The 20,211-nt window shown below is 42.6% G+C and overlaps 1 protein-coding gene across 1 annotated transcript; it reads left to right on the top strand.

Annotated features, from left to right (window-relative positions):
- The first annotated feature begins 324 nt into the window (after nt 1-324).
- LOC133237843 (serpin B3-like) lies at nt 325-7,015 on the top strand. The gene is made up of 7 exons (XM_061400406.1): nt 325-492; nt 1,079-1,135; nt 2,874-3,002; nt 3,313-3,430; nt 4,567-4,709; nt 5,000-5,155; nt 6,069-7,015. Exons 1-7 carry the CDS (start codon nt 328-330, stop codon nt 6,471-6,473), a joined length of 1,173 nt encoding a protein of 390 aa, XP_061256390.1. The 5' UTR covers nt 325-327; the 3' UTR covers nt 6,474-7,015.
- Nucleotides 7,016-20,211: the final 13,196 nt, after the last annotated feature.

The following is a 20,211-nucleotide window of genomic DNA, read 5'->3' as shown; positions in this document are numbered from 1 at the left end:
GTCTTTGCCTGGTGTCTGTTATGAATCATTTTTTACCCAGTCTTAATGTAATCACTAAGGAGGAAAAGATAAAGATATTCTATTACTTTTTCACAAATGTTCTTTAAAAACTAATTTCAATAGTCCTCTAATTATGAAATGCATACTGTTCATTTTAAAAGGCTTCAAAAGTAAGAAGAGGAGAAATGTTGATTGCCAGAATCACCCACCCCACATATACAGCATTTAAAAAAATTATTACAGTATTACAGACTACCTTCCTTCCCTAGAGTGATGATAAAATGCGTCTGATGCTCTTCCAGGAATCCCAGACCACATCCAGCCACCATGAGTTCCCTCGGTGAAGCAATCATCCACCTTGGAATTGATCTGTTCCATCAGATCAGACAATCAAAGAAGGAAAATATCTTCTATTCCCCTTTAAGTATCTCGTCAGCCTTAGCCATGACTTACTTAGGGGCCCAAGAAAACACCGCATCACAAATGCAGAAGGTAGGTGGCAGCTGCCTTTCCGTCACAGGTTTGCATGGGTTGTCTGCTGGCTGCTGTGCAGATGACCACAGGTCTGCTGTCCCTGTGTCCCACGGGAAGCTCAAGCAGCCCCACGACTGGGTGGGCACAGAGAGGGGCACGCACTCTCCCGCAGGGCTCCCCACCTGCTTCCTGTGCCTGGACTTCCTCTGGGGGCTGGGATGAAGCCCTCCAGTTGCCCAACAACCAAAGGTGACGCTTTAATGGAAGAGTTCACTGGAAGTGAGGCCCTGACTAAAATCTACGGGAGACCTCTTTACATGTTTCCTCAATGATGAATGAGAAACGAGACACGGTTCTTTAAAGTGCACAGCGCTCAAGCAGCTTTGTGTTTTCCACACACAGACTGTGTTTTTTAAGGATGAAGCTTTCACTCAACATTTCTGTGTGCTTTTTGTTTCCTCTTGAGTTTGTCTCGTGAGGGGCGGTTATTTGGTATATAGTTTTGTTGGTGGGTATTCTTTTGTCCTTCCGTTCTTTCTTTTTTACTTACTCTGATGTGTATAGATCGTTACAGACTCCTTGTCCCACTCCCTGTCTTCTCCAGGTCCTTCACTTCAATGAAATCACAGAGAAGCCAAGAGGAACAGCGACAAGAAATCCCGTGAGGCAGAGAGCATTGGATGTAGAGGAGGTCATACGTCCAAGAGGGCCGTAGCTTAAACTGGGGATTTCAGATAGACTGGGAAAAGTCCATTTTTAGAGGTCATGCTAGGCAAACTGGAGAGAGTTGTTTCTCAGTTCACGTGTGTGCGCGTGGGAAATCATTTCAGTTATGTCCTACTCATTGTGACCCCATGAACTGTAACCCTCCAGGTTCCTCTGTCCGTGGGATTCTCCAGGCAAAAATACTGCAGTGGGTTGCCGTACCCGCCTCCAGGGGATCTTCCCACCCCAGGGACTGAGCCAGCATCTCTCATGTCTCCTGCATCAGCAGACAGGTTCTTTACCACTGGCACCACCTGGAAAGCCCTCTCATTTCACATTACATGCTTATTTACTTCCCTGGTAGCTCAGACAGCACAGCATCTGCCTGCAATGAGGGAAACCTGGGTTCGATCCCTGGGTCAGGAAGATGCCCTGGAGAAGGAAATGGAAACCCACTCCGGTACTCTTGCCGGGAAAATCCCATGGACGGAGGAGCCTGGTAGGCTACAGTCCGTGGGATCACAAAGAGTCAAACATGACTGAGCAACTTCACTTCCCTTCCCTTCCCTTCACTTATTTACTTCATATCTTTGTTTTTCTGAAAGGAGAGAAGCATATGCTTAACATCAGGGACTCTGAAACCTGAAGGAGCTTCAAATAGTGATCTGCTGTTCAGGAATGAGGAACATGGCAAAAATACGATGGCTCTCAGCCACAGTGACTCCATCCCAATTAGCCAGGGGCAATAAAAGGGTTGCTGCATCGCACCCAAATACATTCAAATAGGACAGCAGGGCCAGGAAACTCTGGTAAACGCTGGTAAACTCTGGTAAACTCTGGAAACTCTCATAAAGGTTATATATTATTATATAGAATAAATGAGTATATTAATCACAATATGTTCCTATAATTGCATCGACTTAATTAGCTCTTAGATTAAGAGCAATAAGCATACGATCAAGTGTATTATGGAGTATTTTGGAAAATGAATGAGAGCTACGGTTTATCTAAATAGTCTAAAACTCTTAGCCAGAAAGTGAGAGATTCTGAACTGAGACAAGCCTACGTTGAAAAAATTATCTGTATCTCCTTGGAGAAGTTTCTAAGCTCTCTGAGCTCTCCTGTCTTCATGCGAATGGCACTGAAGACTTAGAGATGCTGAGGTACAGCTGTTCCCAGGCTATCTGGCACCCACTGTTCCTACACTGGGAAGTGTGGCCATCACAGTGAAGAGCCACAGATCACAGTCAACAGGTCTTCGAAGGTAATCCCCCAAAGGATATAACAGGGCATCAAATCACAACATAGGACGACATACAGAGTTCATGTTCTCACACAGCTGGTGACTTAGAAATTCTCTATGGCTCCAGGCCTCCAGGAGCTTATGTTTAGCTGAGACCTTTACCCTAACCGTTGGAGACGACTGAGAGACAGTGCAATAATGGAATGCTGATACATCTCTAGTTCAACAGAGAAAAGGTTGGAGTGTGTTAGAGCAGGAAGAGAGAGTTACCTGAAAGACTTAATGTAAAGATTAGGAAAGCTAATTCCAGTAACACGGGCCAATTAGGGGAAATAACCACAACCATCATCCCTGGGGATAGCTCCCTCTAGACAGGGATCCAACAGACCCCTGGGGGTGTACTGTTTACATTGACAGAGACTCCAATGAGCTCACTTTTTGACAGTTGAAGGTTGAAAAGCCAGGAAATGTTCATCATCACTTTCAAAAGCTTCTGATGGAATTAAAGAAATCCACTGATGCCTATGATCTGAGTGTCGCCAACAGGCTCTACGGAGAAAAGGAGTTTCGGTTTCTCCAGGTAAGTTTCCTTGTCTGTCACGCCTTTGGTCTGCATCCCGGGTCCTCGGGCCACATCTCCTAATGGGGGCGGGGGGTGCAGAGGAGCCTGGGGACCCACATGGGGGCATTACTCCCAGGGGCGCCAGGCTCCCCGACCACAACCGCACCCGCTGGAGTGTCCAGAGGCTGATAGCACACCAGTGAGGGGAGGCTAGGGATTGGCTTGTGAACTCTGCTTGATCAGGATTTAACACATTTAATTTGGGAATACCTACATAGTTAGTGATAAATTACTTTTCATTCCTGCTTCCTTCCTGCTCGTGTCATAGGAATACATGGATAATGTTCAGAAATTTTATCTAGCCAGTGTGGAATCTGCTGATTTTAAAAATGCTGCAGAGGAAAGTCGAAAGATGATTAATTCCTGGGTGGAGAGCCAAACCAATGGTAGGTTATGAGAGAGTCACTCATTACAAATCCCGGCTGAGTCCCCACTGTGTGTGAACACGGTGCTAGACCCTGACCGGGCTTTAGGAACAGGGGGAGGCCCTGCAGGGGGTGGACGGTCCACGTCATGCGGAGAGAAACGGCCGGGGTGCTCCCAGGGCCAGCCCCCTGCAGGCACAGCTGGGTCTGGATGACAGTGTCTTGTGGATCCCAAGTCTCTGCTCAGACTTCAGGTTGATTCATAAGTTGTTTCTAAATTAAAGGCGTAACTTCCGGGTTATAATCCCTAAGAGAAAATATGAAGAGTCCACTTTTGCTTTCTTAACTGGGAAACAAGCCGCTCTCCGTTACACCATCCTTCTTGCAGAAATGACCACCTGCAGGAGAAGGGTCCTGGCCCACGTCCCCCTCCCACTGGATTGTCACAGTGTCCTCCCACCCAGGGAGGGGCTGGATGTCTCCATCCCATGAACCATATCCTACCTCCCTTCCGAAACATAGGCTTAACCTACAGCAACTCAATGTGCAGAATGAAGAAGACAGGGAATGGAAACAAGAGACAAAGCTATTGAGGGAACAGGAAGGGAGGAAAGGGAAGAAGAAAACTGACCAGTAAAGGTCAGCTGAAATCAGTTCTTCAGAATTGATGACCTGTTCATCAGTTCTGATGAACAACGTATTGTCAGAATTGATGACCCAGAATTCTTGGGTCAGGAAGAGCCCCTGAAGGAGGGCACGGCATCCCATTCCAGTATTCTTGCCTAGAGAGTCCCATGGACAGAGGAGCCTGGTGGGCTGCAGGCCGTGGGCTCACAGACTGAAGAGGCTTAGCACAGCATGGCATCTTAAATATCATAGAAATATCATGGCATCTTAAATATCAGAAATCAGTTCATCAGGATTCCTTGTGAAATGACTGATGTCCCCACACACACAGACTGAGCAGGGGCGTCTGCATGAGGGCGACTCCATCAGGCTCGGGCTGTGAGCAAAGCCTCACCTGGTGAACCGCTGGGCATGGAGTCCCTCACGGGCTGACGTGTGAATATTTAATCATCACTTGTAACTTTCAACGCATCTGACAGATAAACCACTCGTGCCTTTCATGACAGACCTTTGATTTTCTGTCTTTGCAGGAAAAATCAAGGACCTATTTCCCAAAGACTCTCTCGACAGCTCTACTGTTCTGGTTCTGGTGAACGCCGTCTACTTCAAAGGGCAGTGGAACCAGAAATTTAAGGAAGAACATACCGCAGAGGAAAAATTTTGGCTGAACAAGGTATTGTCTGTAATGTTCGTGTATAACCAAGTGTAGCTACATGCACTGTGAAATGTAAACGCATAGTAATTAATATATAACTCGTATAGAAGATAGAATTTGTCAAGGCTTATTTTCTTGTTCTTTTTTTAAACTTTATTTACTTGGGATTCCTTGAAGAAACTCTTATCTCTAAGACACAAATTTCCCAGATCATCTCTTAGGAGGCTGAGTTTGGTGTCTCAATAATACTATCTTTTTTCCTGGACTACTGCTCACTTGGCATTCTTTTGCACATGAATTTACTGCAGGATACAAGCAAACCTGTGCGGATGATGAAACAAACCAATAGTTTCAAGTTCGTGTCACTGGAGGACGTGCAAGCCAAGATCCTGGAAATCCCGTACAAAGGCGAAGAGCTAAGCATGATGGTGCTGCTGCCCAATGAAGTAGACGGTCTGCAGGAGGTAAAACCTGGTATTCACAGTGCTCCATGCCATTGCTCACATTTCCAGTGATTCAGTGCTTGTGTGGGCTGCTCATAGATTGGTAGTACTGGCTGGCAGCATAGAACAAAAAAAATAATAACATCTGCTACTGCTACTGCTACTGCTAAGTCACTTCAGTCGTGTCTGACTCTGTGCGTCCCCATAGATGGCAGCCCACCAGGCTCCCCCGTCCCTGGGATTCTCCAGGCAATAACACTGGAGTGGGCTGCCATTTCCTTCTCCAATGCATGAAAGTGAAAAGTGAAAGTGAAGTCGCTCAGTCGTGTCCGGCCCTCAGCGACCCCGTGGACTGCAGCCTACCAGGCTCCTCCGTCCATGGGATTTTCCAGGCAAGAGTACTGGAGTAGGTGCCAGTGGCTCAATGGTAAAGAATCTGCCTACAGTGTGCGAGCCACAGGAGACACGGGTTCAATCCCTGGGTCAGGAAGGTCCCCTCGAGGAAGAAATGACAACCCACTCCAGTATTTCTGCCTGGGAAATCCCATGGACAGAGGAGCCTGGAGGGATACAGACCATGGGGTCACAAAGTGTCAGACATGACCTTCACATGAAACACATGTTGTTTCATTTCTGTGTGCATGTTTATATAACACACATCCACACATGTGTATAGACATTTCTGTATACGCGTATATAGTGTACATACATACATAGAAAGAGCAAAGTTATAAATGTATAAAAACATTTATTTGATCATATGATATATATTCAGGACTGTTATTGTTTCCTCCTCAGAGAAAATCTAATAAACTGAATCTCCTGTATTCATGTTTACTGTTAAAATAAAGGTTTCCCAGACATTTCAATCCAAGGTTAGGTGGGCTCCATGACCATGAGAATCCTGACAGTTGTTCCTTTTCCACTGTTACAGCTTGAAGACCAGCTCACTGCTGAGAAGTTAATAGCGTGGACGAGCCCACAGAATATGAGGAAGAGACAAGTGGACTTATACCTGCCTCGGTTTAAAGTGGAAGAGAGCTACGACCTCGTGCCCACACTGCAAGCCCTGGGGATGGTGGATGCCTTCCATGATGGGGTGGCCGACTTCTCGGGCATGACCAGGGGACGCGATCTGGTGGTGTCAAAGGTCTTCCACAAGTCCTTTGTGGAGGTGACCGAGGAGGGCACGGAGGCCGCGGCTGCTACCGGTGTGGGTGTTCGTGTCTTATCAGCACCGTTTCGAGAGAGTTTCCGCTGCGATCACCCTTTCCTGTTCCTCATCAAGCACATCAAGACCAACAGCATCCTCTTCTGTGGCCGAGTCTCTTCCCCTTAGACGTCCTTGGGCAGCGGCCACACTCGGGGACGTTCAGAGAGCTGTTTCCGGAGCTTGAATGCTGGTGCAACAGGTTCCCTTGGATGCGTTTTCCTTTCCATCTCACAGTCACCACTGAGCATGTACTGGTGGAATATGAATACGACGTCTGTCTATCACTGTCCTTCTACAAACATGTAAACGGACTCTAACTCTCCGTGATAACTCCTCTCTGCACAAAATGTTCAATATATTTTAAAAGATTAGCTGATTAATGTCAATGTATGGCAACAACCACCACAATATTGTAAACTAATTAGCCTCCACTTAAAATAAATTAATAAGAAAAGATTATTTCTATACTCTATCTCTACTAAGCTTCAAATATCATAGCTCTTATTAAAAAGTTACATATACTAAAAAATATATACTGTAAATCATATATACTCTTCACCTAGGCACTCACATTTCTTTGAATTTAGGTGGTATGTGGGACACTTACATGTCTAAAGTTTTTGATTTTGTGAAATACATTATCAATAAAACAATGATTTATTCATGTCGTTCATTGCTTTTCCTTTTTTTTCTTATCAACAAAGTCTAAGTGAACCACCACACATAGAAAAGGTAATTTAGAAAGATATGGTCATATATAAAAATTCAAAATAGTAGAGCATGATGAGGTTGAAGAGGTGGACTGTTACCAGAGTGTGAATGGCTTTACAACCCGTGTTAAGAACTTAAATATAAGAGTCCAGAACTCAGAGATGGAATACGAACTGAATCTCTAATTAGATTAGGAAGACAATACCAGGAATAGACAGATAACAGAGTTACTGAGAGAGCTGTGGTAATCATAGCTGAAGGCAAGAATGGGATCAGACTGGGGGAGTATACAGTGAGAAGAAGGGCAGGCCTGCACGTGACCCTGAAATACACAAATACTTAAATGTCAAGTATTAGCAGTATCTATTTCCTAAAACATAGCTCTCCTTAGGCCAGGAGGAATCTTTTGGAGGTGACAGACATGTTTACTACACAGATTGGGGTGATGGTTTCACAGATGCATTCTCATCTCAAAACTCACAAAGTTGTATACGTTAAACATGTCCAGCACTTTCTACATCAGTCATACATCAATAATGTTATTTTTGAATGGAACATAGTGAAAATATTTATGTGGTTTAAAAAATAAAAATACAGATAATAGAAATTTAATAAAGAATCTCATGTTCATACAAAATACCTCTCCCCAGGATACCACCTGGTCCCCATTGGGTTGGCCAAAGCTAAAAAGGCTGTTCAAACCCCATGTGGAGAGAACGTGGATCAGTCAGAACTCTCCTATACATCTGGTAGAGATACAAAAACTGCAACCACTTTGGAAAACAGTCTTATAATTTTAATTTTTCCATCTTTATTAAGATATAACTGACCCGTAACACTGAGCAAGAAGAAGGTGGACAACGTGTGGATCTGACCCACTGATTTTCTGCAAAGTGATCACCATCCCAGCTCACACTGATACCTCTGCCACATCACATCATTACCATTTCTTCTTTGTGAGCTGTTTTTGTTCAAGAAGAGTTGTCTCCTTCTTGATCTCTTTGGGGGACAGGAGGCTACGGTGTCCTAACACTGCTATCTGGGTGATGTTCCTCCAGAAAACTTAAAAATCTCCATGGCTGAGCAATGTCCTTCTAGAGAAAGTCTTTCTCAAGTGTGCAAGATACTCATATTGGTACTTTCTTGTAAAGTCAAATGTATACTGACCAGACAATCTAGTAATTCCATGACTTGATTTTACCCAGGAGATGTGAATACCACCATCACAAAAGGACTAGCATACAAATGTTCATTGAAATTTTATTCGTAACGGCTGCTGCTGCTGCTGCTGCTGAGTCCCTTCAGTCAAGTCCGACTCTGTGCGACCCCAGAGACGGCAGCCCACCAGGCTCCCCCGTCCCTGGGATTCTCCAGGCAAGAACACTGGAGTGGGTTGCCACTTCCTTTTCCAATGCATGAAAGTGAAAAGTGAAAGTGAAGTCGCTGAGTCGTGTCCGACTCTTAGCGACCCCATGGACTGCAGCCTACCAGGCTCCTCCATCCATGGATTTTCCAGGCAAGAGTACTGGAGTGGGGTGCCATCGCCTTCTCCGTCATAATGGCTGAAAAGCTAGCAAAGCCTCAAACTTTTATCGGAGCTTGCTTTTTTTTTGTTTTTTTTTCCCGAAACTTTTATAGAAACAAAAGAACAGAAATCTCTGATTCCTACAGTGACATAGATAAAATTCCTACACACTACACTGTGCAAAAAAGCAGCTGAACAGGAAGAGTGCATGTTATGTCATTTCTCTATGTGACAATCTTTTAAAGAGTAAATTTACTTACATCTCAATACAAAAGAGACCTTTGAAACACTTAGAGCAACATGATCATGGGAAATGAAAACAAAAAACACCAAAAAAAGATAAACGATTACTAAACATGAAAGCTAATATTTTACTCCAATATCATCTGTTAGTGAGATGAATCAGAGCTTAGTTAGGGCTTCCCTGGAGGTCAGACGGTGAAGAATCCGCCCGCAATGCGGGAGCCTCGGGATCGATCCCTGGATGGAGAAGAGCCCCTGGAGAAGGGAATGGTACCCACTCCAGTCTTCCTGCCTGAGAAATGCCATGGACAGAGGAGCCTGGCGGCCTACAGTCCACGGGGTTGCAAGAGTCAGACACGACTGAGCAGCTAACACTTTCAAAGCATAATTTCTCTGTGCTCTTTCATTTAAGATAAAGATGTAGACTCTTAAACACTTACTTGTTCCACATCTAACATAGAATACTGAACTTTGTTAATAGCAGTTTTTAAATTAAAATAACACTTTTTAAAACTTTTTATTTTGTATTGTGGTATAACCAATAAACAACGCTGTGATAGATTCAGGGGAGCAGTGAAGAGACTCAGCCACACACACACACGTTTCCATTCTCCCCCGAGCTCCCCTCCCATCCAGGCTGCAGGTGACAGTGAGCAGAGGTTCTGTGCTCCAAGCACCAGTCAGCTGTTTATCCGTTTTAGATGTGGTAGTGTGCACCTCTCTCCCCAGCGCGCTGACTGTCCCTTCCCACGCCCTCCCGCCTGGGCCCTAAGTTCCTTCTCCAAGTCCCTGAGTCTGTTTCTGCTTTATAACCAAGTTTATTTGTGTTGTCTCTTCTAGGTTCTGCACATGAGGTGTTATACAGTATTTCTCCTCCTTTGTCTGACTTACTTCACCCAGTGCGATCATCTCTAGGTCCATTCATGTTGCTGCTAATGGCATGATTTCATTCTTTTAAGAATCAGAATCCCGGGGATAGAGGAGCCTGGTGGGCTGCCGTCTGTGGGGTCGCACGGAGTTGGACACGACTGATGTGGCTAAGCAGCAGCAGCAGCAAACGTTTCTAGAGATAAACTAAATGAAGAGTTGGAGAAGGAAATGGCAGCCCACTCCAGTATTCTTACCTGGAAAATCCCATGGACAGAAGAGCCTGGCAGGCTACAGTCCATGGGGTCACAAGAGTCAGAACTTAGTGACTAAACCACCACCACCACCAAATGAAGAGTCTATCTATCACAGGAAAAAATGTTTTTGACCAGACTGTTAAAAATACATTTTATGCATTAATTGAATAATACACACCAAAATTACTTCCATGACTTCTCTCCAAACTCATAAAACTTTTTAGTTTGGCTTATAGGATGGCTGATCGTACTGGATTGATGAAAACACCCCCCTTCCACATAAGAAAATTCATGCCTAATCATAGGTTGTGACCTTATTTGGAAGTAAGTCACAGACATAACTACTTAACACAAGATCATACTGACTCAGGGTGGACCCTAACACAATGACTAGGATCCTCAGAAGAAGAGAAGAGACATTCAGAGAAGAGTCACGTAAAGACAGACGCTCAAGCCCAGGAACTCTAGGGACCATCAAGCCTGCAAGAGGCAAAGCTTTCTCCTCTGGAGCCTTCAGAGGAAGTGTGTGCTGAGAACACATTGATTTTAGGCCCCAGGCGTTCAGAAGAGAGGGAGAATGAGTGCCAGTGGTTTTAAGCCTCAGTTTCAGGTATACCACGGCGCACGTCCTAGGAATCCGACATGCTGCTTGAGAGCAGAAAGGAGCCCCTCACACTCCCCTGCCTAAACTGCTGGATGACCTTAATTAGCTAGTGCAAAACTCAAGTATGTCAGCAATTTTAAAAAATATTTTCAAACAATCACATACATACAAATGAAATAATATTACAAATCAAAATTCAAGGAAATTCTTTGATTTGAGCAATACATCTTTGACAGGAAGTACAGATAATTCGGATATTCTGCCAAGTGACCGTCACACACAGGGAGGACATCACTGCAACGAGTTAGAGCCAGGCATCTCTTGTGCAATACTAGATACTTACCGGAGTCTATGGAGTTGATGCTATCCTGCTTGGATCACTGAGGAACTGAAGGTGGTGCTGACAGCTGTCCCTGGAGGTCCTGGTGAGATATGTGCTAAAGCCAGCATCATTTCTAGGAACACAGAGGCTGCTTCTGGAAGCCATGAAGAGGGAAATGTACAGTGCTGTCATGGTCTCTGATGGGATGAGATTCAGGAAGTCATTTGTCACCTACTGTAAAGGATCCTTGCAAACCTCCCTTGTCGCTTAGTCCCTGCTTCTACCACCGTGGTCCACACCCTTCACTAAGCCCAGGGCCAAATCCTAGAAAATAGCTGAGAACCCTTTCTCTGAACAATGAATCACTAGGAAGCCATAAAAATACGATGATTAAACACATCATGTGACCATCCCTACATGCAAATGGAATCAAGAGCCTTCATCCAAATCTGAGAGGCCAGCAGTCAGTGGTTCCTAGCTGATGCACAAAGAAAAGGCTCTCTTTCTGTTCCAAAGATACACTCATCCTAGTGAAACATTAGCAAAGACCCATAAAAGCTGAGGCAGGAGGCAGTGTCATTTTTCTGATAAGGCGAGAAGCTATACAATAAAATTTTAACTAAAAGGGCAACCCACTCCAGTACTCTTGCCTGGAAAATCCCATGGACAGAGGAGCCTGGTAGGCTACAGTCCATGAGGTCGCAAAGAGTCAGACACGACTGAGCGATTTCACTTTCTTTTCACTTTCAAGGAATTAATCAGTCCTTCATTAAGCTATAATAATCCATTAGAATGCTAAATGTCAATCCAAAACTAATGAAAGGAAGGGCTGCAGGAATGGTTCTGGAGATGGGAGCTGTGGAGAGGATGGAGAACGGAGTGGGAGGGAGGGGAGAGAATGGCACGGAGCTGAGAGAAGTGGGCCAGGGATCCTCGTCGGAAGCTGCTGCTGGGGTGGGTGAGCACCAGGCAGAACACAGAGAGCACCTGACATCCATCCCCAGGCAATGAAGAAACCTGGTGGCTTCCCTGATGGCACTGATGGTAAAGAACCCATCTGCAACGCAGGAGACCCAGGTTCCATCCTTGGATGGGGAAGATCCCCCGGAGAAGGGCATGGCAACCCACTCCAGTGTTCTTGCCTGGAGAACCCCATGAACGCGGAAGTCTTGGGGGCCACAGTCCATGGGGTGGCAAAGAGTCGGACACGACTGAGGGACTAACGCTAAGGGTGGCCACAGAAAGTGAGTTTGAGAGAGAAGGTCAGAGGTGTGGAGGACAGCTGAAGATAGGATTCCAAGAAAGAGGACTCAGCAAGAGACGAGTCTTTCAGAAAATTCACTGTAAAGACTGAGAGGGGACCATCAGGAGGTGATGAGGAAGCCACTGTTGGGCTCCAGAAGGGAAGTTTCAGAGGTGTGATTGGTTAGACTACAGTGGATAGAGGGGCACGCGAGGAATCCGCTCCCACCTGGGTTAGCCTCAGCCTGGAAGACAAAGCACAGAACGCTGTCAGTGTCTCGGTGTTTCTGTAGACAAACCACATGTAAAGCAGATGATTCTCAATGCAAATCATCTATCATAATAGGCGTTATATAGCACCCAGCCCATCCCTACATTTCTCCAGCAAGCACGTCACCTACGTTCCCAGAATTACATTTCAGTGATCAACTGTTCCTCTTTCCCACCCACAAGTAAAATGGTAACTACTCATCACTTTGCAACATGCTTTTTCTTCACTGGACACTCTGTTTGAGGATGTGTCTTCTTTGGCACATGAATATCTGACACATTTATGTTCATTTCATTTATGAACATAAATGAACAATTATGTTCAGATTAATTTTTGCCCTTTCCTTCTCCAGGCGATCTTCCCAACCAAAGGATCAAACCTTTCACATTGCAGACCAAGTCGTTGCCATCTGAGCCACCAGGGAAGCCTATTTATGTTCACAGCTGCTGGATATTGTGTAAACCTTTATTTCCCTTCTTCTTTAATATACATATTTTTTCTACTGTCATGGTCAACAGTTCTGGAATGCACCTCCTCAAATATGTCTCCTTCAGCACAGCATGTGCGTTATCACAGGGTGCATATTTAAATAGAGTCTTGGTGAATCTTAATTATACTGCCAGGAGAAACATCAATAACCTCATATATGCAGATGACACCACCCTTATGGCAGAAAGGGAAGAACTAAAGAGCCTCTTGATGAAAGTGAAAGAGGAGAGTGAAAAAGTTGACTTAAAGCTCAACATTCAGAAAACTAAGATCATGGCATCCAGTCCCATCACTTCATGGCAAATAGACCGGGAAAAAGTGGAAACAGTGGCTGACTTTGTTTTGGGGAGCTCCAAATCACTGCTGGAGAAGGCAATGGCACCCCACTCCAGTACTCTTGCCTGAAGAATCCCATGGACGGAGGAGCCTTGTGGGCTGCAGTCCATGGGGTCGCTAGGTGTCAGACACGACTGAGCGACTTCACTTTCACTTTTCACTTTCATGCATTGGAGAAGGAAATGGCAACCCACTCCAGTGTTCTTGCCTGGAGAATCCTAAGGACGGGGGAGCCTGGTGGGCTGCCGTCTATGGGGTCACACAGAGTCGGACACGACTACAGTGACTTAGCTAGCTTAGCTTAGCTTAAAATTACTGCAGATGGTGATTGCAGCCATGAAATTAAAAGACGCTTACTCCTTGGAAGGAAAGTTATGACCAACCTAGATGGCATATTAAAAAGCAGAGACATTACTTTGTCAACAAAGGTCCATCTAGTCAAGACTATGGTTTTTCCAGTAGTCATGTATGGATGTGAGAGTTGGACTATAAAGAAAGCTGAGCACTGAAGAATTGATGCTTTTGAACTGTGGTGTTGGAGAAGACTCTTGAGAGTCCCTTAGACTGCAAGGAGATCCAACCAGCCCATCCTAAAGGAGATCAGTCCTCGGTGTTCATTGGAAGGACTGATGTTGAAGCTGAAACTCCAATACTTTGGCCACCTGATGTGAAGAGCTGACTAATTTGAAAAGACCCTGATGCTGGGAGGGATTGGGGCAGGAGGAGAAGGGGACGACTGAGGATGAGATGAATGGATGGCATCACCGACTCAATGGACATGAGTTTGAGCAAGTCTTGATGACTGTAGCTTTGTAGTATAATCTGAAGCCAGGAAGGTTGATTCCTCCAGCTCCATTCTTCTTTCTCATGACTGCTTTGGCTATTCGGGTTCTTTTGTGTTTCCATATGAACTGTGAAATTTTTTGTTCTAGTTCTGTGGAAAATGTCATTGGTAATTTGATAGGGGTCACACTGAATCTGTAGATTGTGTTGGTAGTATGCTCATTTTCACAATATTGATTCTTCCTACCCAGGAGCATGGAATATCTATCCATCTGTTTATGTTATCTTTGACTTCTTTCAATAGTGTCTTATAATTTTCTGTGTACAGTTCTTTTTTCTGCTTAAGTAAGTTTATTCCTAGATATTTAATTCTTTTTGTGGCAATGGTGAATGGGATTGATTCCTTAATTTCTTTCTGATTTTTTATTGTTAGTAAATAGAAATGCAAATGATTTCTGTGTGTTGATTTTGTATCCTGCAACTTTGTTAAATTCACTGATTAGCTCTAGTAATTTTCTGATACTATCTTTATGGTTTTATATATATAGTATCATCTCATCTGCAAACAGTGAGAGCTTGACTTCTTCTTTTCCAATCTGGATTCCTTTTATTTCTTTGTCTTCTCTGATTGCTGTAGCTAGGAATTCCAGAATGATGTTGAATAATAGTGGTGAAAGTGGACACCCTTGTCTTGTTCCTGATCTTAGGGAGAATGCTTTCAGTTTTTCATCACTGAGAATAAAGTATGCTGTAGGCTTAACATATATGGCCTTTACTATGTTGACATAGGTTCCTTCTATGCCCATATTTTTAAGAATTTTAATCATAAATGGTGCTGAATTTTGTCAAAGGTTTTTCCTGCATCTTTTGTGATTATCACACGGTTTTTATCTTTTAATTTGTTAATTGGTGTATCACATTGATTGATTTGTATATATTGAAGAATCCTTGCACCCCTGGAATAAACCCAACTTCATCATGGTGTGCAAGCTTTGTGATGTGTTGCTGAATTCTGTTTGCTAAAATTTTGCTGAGGAGTTTTGCATCTATGTTCATCAGTGATATTGGTCTGTGGTTTTCTTTTTGTGTGTTGTCTTTGTCTAGTTTTGTGTGGCCTCGTAGAATGAGTTTGAAAGTGTTCCTTCTTCCACAATTTTTTGAAAGATATTTAAAAGGATAAGCATTAGTTCTTCTCTAAATGTTTGGTAGAATTCTCCTGTGATGCCATCTGATCCTGGGCTTTTGTTTTTGGGGAGATTTTTTATCACAGCTTCAATTTCAATGTCTTCTCATTGGGTTGTTCATAATTTCTATTTCTTCATGGTTCAGTCTTGGAAGGTTGAACTTTTCTAAGAATCTGTCCATTTCTTCCAGGTTATCCATTTTATTGCCATATAGGTGTTCATAATAGTCTCTTCTAATCCTTTGTGTTTCTGCCTCATCTGTTGTAAACTCCTTTTTAATTTCTAATTTTGTTGATTTGATTTTCTCTCTTTTTTGATGCGTCTGGCTAAAGGCTTGTCAATTTTGGTTATCTTCTCAAAGAACCAGCTTTTAGTTTTATTCATCTTCACAATTCTTACTTTTATTTCTTTTTCATTTATTTCTGCTCGGATCTTTATGATTTTTTCCTTTTACTAATTTTGGAGGGTTTTGTTCTTCTTTTTCAGTTGTTCTAGCTTTAAAGTTAGGTTGTCTACTTGATGGTTTTCTTGTTTCTTGAGGTAGGGTTGTATTGCTATAAGCTTCACTCTGAGAACTGCTTTTACTACATCACATAGGTTTTGAGTTGTTGTGTTTTCACTGTCATTTGTTTCTAGAAACTTTTTGATTTCCCTTTTGATTTCTTCAGTAACCTGTTGGTTATTTAGAAATGCATTGTTTAATCTCCATGTGTTCGTGTTTCTTAGTTTTTTGTTTTTTGTTTTTTTTTTTTTTTTTCCTTGTAATAGATATCTAGACTCATAGCATTGTGGTCGGAGAAGATGCTTGATATGATTTCAATTTTCTTAAATTTACTGAGGTTTGATTTGAGACCCTAGATGTGGTCTATCCTGGAGAATGTTCCATGTGCACTTGAGAAGAGGGTGTATTCTTCTGCATTTGTATGGAATGTCCTGAAGATATCAGTGAGATCCATTTCATCTAATGTTATCACTTAAGATTTGTGTTTCCTTATTGATTTTCTGTTTTGATGATCTGTCCATTAGAGTGAGTGGGGTGTTAAAGTCTCCTACTATTAATGTGTTACTGTCCATTTCTCCTTTTACGTCTGTTAGTGTTTGTCTTATGTATTGAGGTGCTCCTATGTTGGGTACATAGAGATTTACAATTGTTATGTCTTCCTCTTGGACTGATCCCTTGATCATTACTTAATGTCCTTCCTTATCTCTTGTAATCTTCTTTATTTTAAGGTCTGTTTTATCTGATATAGGATTGTTACTCCAGCTTTCTTTTGCTTCCCATTTGCATGGAATATATTTTTCTATCCTCTCACTTGCAGTCTATATGTGTGTTTAAGTCTGAAGTGGATTTCTGGTAGACAGCATATATATGGGTCTTGTTTTTGTATCCATTCAGCCAGTCTGTGTCTTTTGGTTAGAGCATTTAATCCATTTAAAGTAATGATTGATATATATGCTCCTTTTGCCATTTTCTTAATTGTTTGGGGCTGATTTTGTAGATCTTCTTTCTTCTCTTGTATTTAGTGACTATATAAGTCCCTTTAACATTTGTTGTAAAGTTGGTTGGATGGTACTGAATTCTCTTAATTTTTTCTTGTCTGAAAAGCTTTTTAGTTCTCCATTAATTTTGAAAGAGATCCTTCCTGGGTACAGTAATCTTGGTTGCAGATTTTTCCCTTTCAGTACTTTAAATATATCCCACCATTCCCTTCCACCCTGTAGAGTTTCTCCTGAAAGATCAGCTGTTCAATGTGTGCGGTTTCCCTTGTATGTTACTTGCTTTTCCCTTGCTGCTTTTAATATTCTTAGTGTTTAATCTTTGTTAGTTTGATTATTATGTGTCTTGGCATGTTTCTCCTTGGGTTTATCCTGTATGGGACTCTTTGTGCCTCTTGGACTTGATTGTCTTGATTTCCTTTTCCATGTTGGGGAAATGTTCAACTAATCTCTTCTTCTGGGACCCCTATTATTTGAATGTTGGTGTGTTTGATATTGTCCCAGAGGTTTCTGAGACTATCCTCAGTTCTTTTCATTCTTTTTACTTTATTCTGCTCTTCAGAAGTTATTTCCATCATTTTATCTTCCAGCTTACTGATTCATTCTTCTGCTTCAGCTATTGATTCTTTCCAGAGTATTTTTAATTTCAGTAATTGTTTGTCTCTGTATGTCTATTCTTTAATTCTTCTAGGTCTTTGTTAATTGATTCTTGCATTTTTACCATTTCGTTTTCTAGGTTTTTGATCATCTTTACTATTATTACTCTAAATTCTTTTTCAGGTAGTTCGCCTATTTCCTCTTCATTTATTTGGACATCTGTGTGTCTGGTTTGTTCCTTAATTTGTGTGGTATTTCTCTACCTTTTCATTATTTTTTTTAACTTACTGTGTCTGAGTTCTCCTTTTCCCCAGCTTCAAGGTTGAATTCTTTCTCCCTTTTGGTTTCTGCCCTCCTATGACCGGTCCAGTGGTTTGTGTAAGCTTCATATAGGGTGAGATTGGTGTGAGCTTTTTTGTTTGCTTGTTTTCCTCTGATGGGCAAGGCTGAGTGAGGTGTCACCCTGTCTGCTGATGACTGGGTTTGTATTTTGTTTTGTTTGCTGATTGGATGAGGCAGCCTGCACAGGTGCTACTGGCGGTGGGTGACGCTGGGTCCTTTTCAAGTGCTTTCCTTTGTGTGAGTTCTCGCTATTTGATACTCCCTGGGGTTAGCTCTCTGGTAGTCTATAGTCTTGGAGTCAGTGCTCCCACTCCAAAGGTTCAGGGCTTGATCTCTAGTCAGGAACAAAGATTCCACAAGTGGTTTGTTATGGCATTACGTGAGATAAAAACAAATACCCAAAAACAAGAAAGCAAAGATGAACCCCAGCAAATGGCAGTTACAAAATCAGGCAAATAATAATTAAAATGATGGAATATGCACAATACATATACACCCATAAGCAAAGTCAAAACAGTCCAACAAAAATAAAGTAAATTGACCTGGTGAACAAAGGAAACCAAAAATCATATTTACCAGTTAAGACAAAACTAACTAAAGCACAAACTGGAAAACAAAACTAAAGCAAGGTGCCAAATGGGGATAAAGCAATGAAAATAAAACTAACAAATATGTTGAAAGGAAAGGAAAGAAAGAAAAAATGATATGCAAAGTTAAATAGAGGTAGATGAAGAAGATTTATATACATCAAAGATTAACTGCAAGGGGAAAAGAACAGTAAAAAAGGCAAACAAAGGAAAAAATATAGAAGAAATATAATAGGCTTAACAATTAAAATTATATAAAAAAGAAAAGAAAAAAGAGAAGAAGAAAGAAAAAAACAAAAGGAAAACCCCACAGAACTGCAAAAGCCCAATGTAGAGTCAGAGGTTTATAACAACAATAAAAAGTGTGACTGAATATACACATATACATATACACCCATAAACTAAATCAAAACAGTCCAACAAAAATAAAATACAATAGATTGACCCAGCGAACAAAGGAAACCAAAAATTGTATCTACCAGTTAAGAACAGAACTAACTAAAGCACAAACCGGAAAACAAAACTAAAGCAAGGTGCCAACTGGGGATAAAGCAATGAAAATAAAACTAGCAAATATGTTGAGAGGAAAGGAAAGAAAGAAAAAATAGATATGCAAAGTTAAATAGAGGTAGATAAGATTTATATACAATAACTGCAAGGGGAAAAGAACAGTAGGAAAAGCAAACAAAGGAATAAATGTATAAAAATAAGAATAGTAATAATAAATTAAAAAAGAAAAAGAGGAAAGAAAAAAAAAAAAACGGGGGTAGGAGGGAACTCCATAGACTGCAAAAGCCCAATGTAGAGGCAGAGGTTTATAACAACAATAAAAAATGTGACTGAGGAACAAAAAACTCAAAAGCTTAATTATATTTCATGGTGCCAATAAAATCAACAAAACAGCAGGTGAAAAAAAAAAGAAAAAAGAATCCAAAAGAATCTACAGAACAAGTCAAAACAGAATCTACAGAGCAAGTCAAAAGATAAGAATAACATAAACATAATAATAAATTCTTGACTCACTGCTGTCAGAGTCCTTTCCTTCGCTGGGAGTCAGTCCACCTCACCTCCCTGGGATGCCCTCCAACACTGTACTGATCTCTAGACCTGCTGTGGGGGCAGCTCAGATTCTAACCTGGTCCTACTCCTGTGTGTTCTTCCCTCCAATGTCCACACCTATCAGAAATAGTACGTTTTCTTTCATGGGAGCTCTCAAAATCCTTTTATATATTCCATAGACACAGAGTCTGCCTAGTTGATCGTGTGGATTTAATCTGCAGCTTGTACAGCCGGTGGGAGGCTTTGGGGTCTTCTTCCTTAGTCACACTGCCCCTGTGGTCTTCAAATGTGGGGTCTGCCCCTGAGGCTTCCCTAGAGGACTTGGGTTTGCCCCTGTGAGGACCACGTGTGGAGGTGGTGCAGCTGCTTGGGTTGCAGGGTTTCTGGCAGCACCAGGTACTCAGGGGAGTTTGCGGCTAGGGCACCAGGAAATACAGTATTCGAGAAGGGTATGGCAACCAGTATCCGCCAACACACTCCAGTATTCTTGCCTGGAGAACCCTCCTGACAGAGGAGCCTGGCAGGCCACAGTCTACAGGGTCGCAAAGAGTCGACACGATGCAAGCCTGCATGCATAGATGCAAGACTTTTTTGCCTGTGTCAGCTCTGCTGAGAGTTGAGTGTGAAGGTGGTGCAGCTGCTTGGCTTTCGGGGGCCCTGGCAGCACCAAGTGTTCAGGGACACAGACTGCCTCAGCCGCAGGAGTTATGGCCCTGAAAGTGAAAGTGGAAGTTGCCCGGTCATGTCCGACTCTTTGCAACTCCATGAACTAGAGCGTCCATAAATTCTCCAGGCCAGAATACTGGAGTGGGTAGCCTTTCCCTTCTCCAGGGGATCTTCCCAACCCAGGGATCAAACCCAGGTCTCCTGCATTGCAGGCGGATTCTTTACCAACTGAGCTATCAGGGAAGCCCTATCAGAGTCCTTCGGAGTCTTTTTTCGAGCCTC

This window comes from Bos javanicus, chromosome 24 (genome assembly GCF_032452875.1).
Source record: "Bos javanicus breed banteng chromosome 24, ARS-OSU_banteng_1.0, whole genome shotgun sequence".
Lineage (NCBI taxonomy): Eukaryota > Metazoa > Chordata > Mammalia > Artiodactyla > Bovidae > Bos > Bos javanicus.
This window is presented reverse-complemented; position numbering and strand designations above follow the sequence as displayed.

Bases quoted from the DNA above. Each gene is read 5' to 3' on its own strand.
- LOC133237843 (XM_061400406.1), top strand. From the start codon at position 328: ATGAGTTCCCTCGGTGAAGCAATCATCCACCTTGGAATTGATCTGTTC. The intron at 3,003-3,312 runs GTAAGTTTCCTT...CTCGTGTCATAG, and splicing joins AGGAGTTTCGGTTTCTCCAG to GAATACATGGATAATGTTCA. The intron at 5,156-6,068 runs GTAAAACCTGGT...CCACTGTTACAG, and splicing joins AAGTAGACGGTCTGCAGGAG to CTTGAAGACCAGCTCACTGC.